The 4,215-nt window shown below is 62.1% G+C and overlaps 1 protein-coding gene across 1 annotated transcript; it reads left to right on the forward strand.

Moving 5' to 3' along the window:
- Positions 1-1,389: 1,389 nt before the first annotated feature.
- PERCC1 (proline and glutamate rich with coiled coil 1) lies at positions 1,390-3,506 on the forward strand. The gene is made up of 2 exons (XM_064462049.1): positions 1,390-1,497; positions 2,610-3,506. The coding sequence occupies exons 1-2, from the start codon at positions 1,472-1,474 to the stop codon at positions 3,355-3,357; spliced, it is 774 nt and encodes a 257-aa protein (XP_064318119.1). The 5' UTR covers positions 1,390-1,471; the 3' UTR covers positions 3,358-3,506.
- Positions 3,507-4,215: the final 709 nt, after the last annotated feature.

A 4,215-nucleotide genomic window follows, 5' to 3' on the forward strand; every position in this document is an offset into this window, starting at 1 on the left:
CAGCCATGGCCAGGCTGGTGCTCTCCTTGCCAGTGCTGCAACCATACCAGGGGCTGGGGATCCTACCTCAGCACTGGGGAACAGCTCAGCCTAGGGTGCAGGGTGCTCAGCCCAGGGTACAGGGTCCTTGAGGCAGGTGACAGTGAGAGCTCTGAGGGAGCAGGTCAGGAACTGCAGTCACCCCGAGGGTAGGGGGACAAGGCAGCTCTGGAGCAGGGCTCTGGCCGTGCCCAACCCCGACGGCAGGTGTCCCACCCCCTAAGCGTCCCCAGCACAGGTGGTGATGTCGTCTGGGTGCTGTGTCAGGACCCTGCCATCCTGTGCCCTCCAGCTGTCATGAACAGGCTGTCCTGCATCCCCTGGCTGTCCTGTGCCCTGGCCACCCTGCCATCCCCCAGCCACCTCCAGTCTCCTGGCCATCTCTGTCCCCTGGTCATGCTCTGCGCTGCCCCAGGCTGCCCCGCTGGCACATCCCACTGCCAAAACAGAAGTGGCACCTCTAGCCATAGCCACCTCAGGATCCGAGCTGCTCACCATTGTCACTGTCCTCAGTCCCTCACATGCTGCATGGGCCAGCACAGCCACAGGCCATAGCAAGGACACAGGGCACCACAGTGCCCCATCCATGGTGGCAATGCTGCTGTCCCAGGTGCCGTCCCCACCATGGGCCTGGCCCAGCCACTCTCCACACAGTGTGTCCTTGTCTCTGCATCCACAGGTGCTGCCTAGCAAGAGGCACCACCCCTGAGCACCCAGCCCCACCGCCCCACAGGGAGCACAGCACCCTGAAGCGCCTCTCCCACCAGCCATGCCATCAGGGCTGTGTCCTGTCACCTCAAAAGGTTCCAAACCCCATCCTGGGACCGGGCAGGGAGCCTCGCACCCACCTTGGGGCAGGGCACAAAGCTGGAGATGGGTGATCTGGACCTGCACGAGGGCTGCACAGCACCTGGTCCTGCTCTGTTGTGTGGGGGGCTGGCACTGCAGGACCCCTGCAGCTTTTCTCCCTGCAGCCGCAGTGGGAGCACCTGTTTGCAGAGGCATTGCTTGATATGCAGTATGTTCTTCAGAAGATCCCTACTCGAGGAGTCAAAATAGCATGAAATTTAATTTTACGCCTATTTGACAAAGCTTGATTTCACCTCCAATCAGTGGGGAGATAAGAGCCCTCGGCACAAGTGTGCGGGCAGTTTGGCAGCTGGGGCTGCCGATTTAATAGGTGAATTTACAGGAACAACACTTGAAAATCCCCTGGCTAGTGAACCATTAAGGTGAGCCCTGCCTTCCGTCCCCACGTCCCTCCCCACATCGCTCTCCCGTTGCTGGGTGCTAAAGCAAACCCCAGCTCTGTTTACCAAGTCTACTATTACAATACAGCTACCAAATATTTGCCAGCCGTCAGCTCACTGCTCCGCTATAAATACTTCAGGCCCAGGTGGAGGGACGGGAAGGGGGAGCAGCGTGGGAGCCTATGCATGGCCGGACAGCAGCGCCAAGGTGAGTGTTGAGCTGTGGCCCTGGGCAATGCCCTCCTGCACCAGGGTGTTTCTCTGGCTAAGGCTGGCAGTGGGGCAAGCTGGCTCCATTAGGGGTGGCTCTGCTCCCCTCTCCCTGCAGCCTGGAGGTGGACGGTGCCTCGGGAGGCTGAGTCCCCCACTGCCCACCCCAGGGCAGCACAGAGACAGGACCAGGTGTCCTGCAGTGAGGACAGCACAAAGAGAAATGCATGGTGACCCCAGAGATGGCAATGATGCTGTCTCAGGCTGGGTACAGGGCTCAGCACTGTGCTTGGTGTGGCAGGAGCAGGATTTGTCCCCCAGGATTTGTACCGTACCCCAAGACCCTCTTGGGGTCAGGGCTGGGGCAATGGCAATCCCAGGTGTGTGGCTGGGAATGCTGTGCAGTGGGGCAGGGCTGGGGACCCCAGGGCACAAATAGCACTAATAACAGAGATGCCTCATCCTGCTCAGCATGACCCAGCCATGACCAGAGCCCACCAGGGCAGTGCAAGGAGGTGGCCAGGTGTGTCCCATTGCAGAGAAACATGCAAGGCCATGGTGTGGGCAGGGCTTGGGGCTCAGCATGCCGGGTGCTCAGCCCAGGGTGGTAGGGATGGTTCAGACTACCATGGCAGAGGGCTCAGCCCTGGGTGGCAGGGATGGATCAGACTAGGATGGCAGGGGTGGCTCAGCCCAGGGTGACAGGGGGCTTGGTCCTATTCACCTCCATGCATAGCCCCAGGGTGCAGGAGAACATCCTGCTGCCCCACAGTTCTGGGGGACATCCCCACTGCCCCATGCTCATGATTCAGGGGACATCCTCATTGCTGTCTCCTGTGGTTTGGTGGGAACTTCCCTGCTGCCCCATGTCCCACAGCTCAGTGGGCACATCTCATGTGCTGTATCCCATGACTTGGTGGGGACATCCCTACTGCCCCATGTCCCATGGTTTGTGGGGGATATTCCCACTGCCCTGCAGCCCCCACCATGGCCATGGTGTGGCATGACACAGTCCCCCTCCTGCCTCAGGGCCAACTGCCGCTGCAGGGTGGCAGGTTGGGGAGGGTGCCAGGGTGCATGCCACCCTCACCCTGCTGTCCCTGCCTGCAGGGTGAGTCCAGGACCCGGGGTGCCCCTGCGCGCTGACATGGCTGCGGGCATCATCCGGCCCCTGGCTGAGCTGCGGCTGCCCTCACCCTTCCCACATGGCCTGCTGCTGCCCATGCGCCCTGAGCCCCTCCGAGGAGACTTCCCCGACCTCTCTGAGGAGGAGGAGGAGGAAGAGGAAGAATATGAGGAGGAGACAGTGGAGGAGAATGTGGGGCCAGAGCTTACTGTCCCCAGTGCTGCTGAGACCACCCTGCAGCTCCTCAAGTTTTCAGAGCTCATCAGCTGCGACATCCAGCGGTACTTTGGGCGGCAGGGTCAAGAGGAGGCCGCCAGCAGCTGCGGCATGCCCGAGGACTGCAGCTCACTCCAGCACACCGAGGCCCAGCCTAAGGCCATGGCACCACGGGGCAGCCCTGGGGCCATGCAGAGGTTGGGGCCGCTGGCCGAGCTCTTTGAGTATGGTGTGCACCGGTGCATGCCGCCCCGAGCAGCCAGCGGCAAGACACAGCGGCTGGAGAGGAAATACAGCCATATCACCCCCATGCACCGGAGGAAGCTGCCACCCTCCTTCTGGAGGGAGCCAGGCCCTGGCCCTGCCAGCCTCCTCCATGCCAGCACCCCTGACTTCAGCGACCTCCTGGCCAACTGGACGGTGGAGCCAGGGCTGGAGCTGCCGAGCACCGGACGAGAGCTGCCACCCGAGCCAGGCCGCCTGGGGCTGGAGGCCGAGCCCTTTGCTGGGCTGTGACCCCACCATGGCCCCAGGGGCCCCCAGTCCCGCCACGTGCCACCCAGTTAATGATAAACCCAGCAGCCCTAGTGCCAGCATTAGGGCACCTGGAGCCACTGGGTCAGAGCTGGCAATGGGATGAGTGAATAAATGACTCCCACCAGGCACCAGCGCTTGCAGTGTCCTTTGCCACCTGCCACTGCAGTGTCCCTGCCAATGGTGACAAAGGGTCACTGCTTGGCATTGCCCTTGGGGCCACCGGCTGCCCTGGCAGCAGGAAGAGGTGGGAAGTGTGTTGCTGGCAAGAGCCAGCAGCCCGTGTTTACTCTGTGGGCCCAAGTCGGTGGATCCCATCCCCTTATCTCACCTGCACCAGGGCAAAGGGCGACATGGGGCCTCATAAAGCATCCAGCTGCCAGCACTCAACAGAGACCCGCCACCACCTTGGGTGCCTGCTCTAGCCCACAGCTCCCCTGCTCCATGGCAGTGCTGGGGAACCAGACCCACTTGGGAGAGCTGGACCAAGTCACGGCATGGGGAAGGCAGCCGGCCCTTCCCCGCTGCCCCTACCACCAGACTAGGCTCCCACTGGAGCTCATAGCCCTGGTCCTGTTACCAGGGCCTGGCCATGCAGGACTGTCCAGCCGAGACAGTTCCTGCACTGTGGTAGCTTTGCTGGCCTTGAAAGGGAAAGCATGCAGAAGGGGTAGCCTGCCATAGGGCTGAGGGGGGGCCCTGGCCTCCCCAGCAGGCTCATGCCCTCCCAGTACAAGCAGTGGGGACAGGGTTTAGCTCAGCCATGAGGGGCTACTGGCAGACACTGCGCCAAGCCTGGGCAGCAGCACTGGGGAAAGCAAGACACAGGCAGTACCACAA

Source organism: Phalacrocorax carbo, chromosome 10, assembly GCF_963921805.1.
Source record: "Phalacrocorax carbo chromosome 10, bPhaCar2.1, whole genome shotgun sequence".
NCBI classification, from domain to species: Eukaryota; Metazoa; Chordata; class Aves; order Suliformes; family Phalacrocoracidae; genus Phalacrocorax; species Phalacrocorax carbo.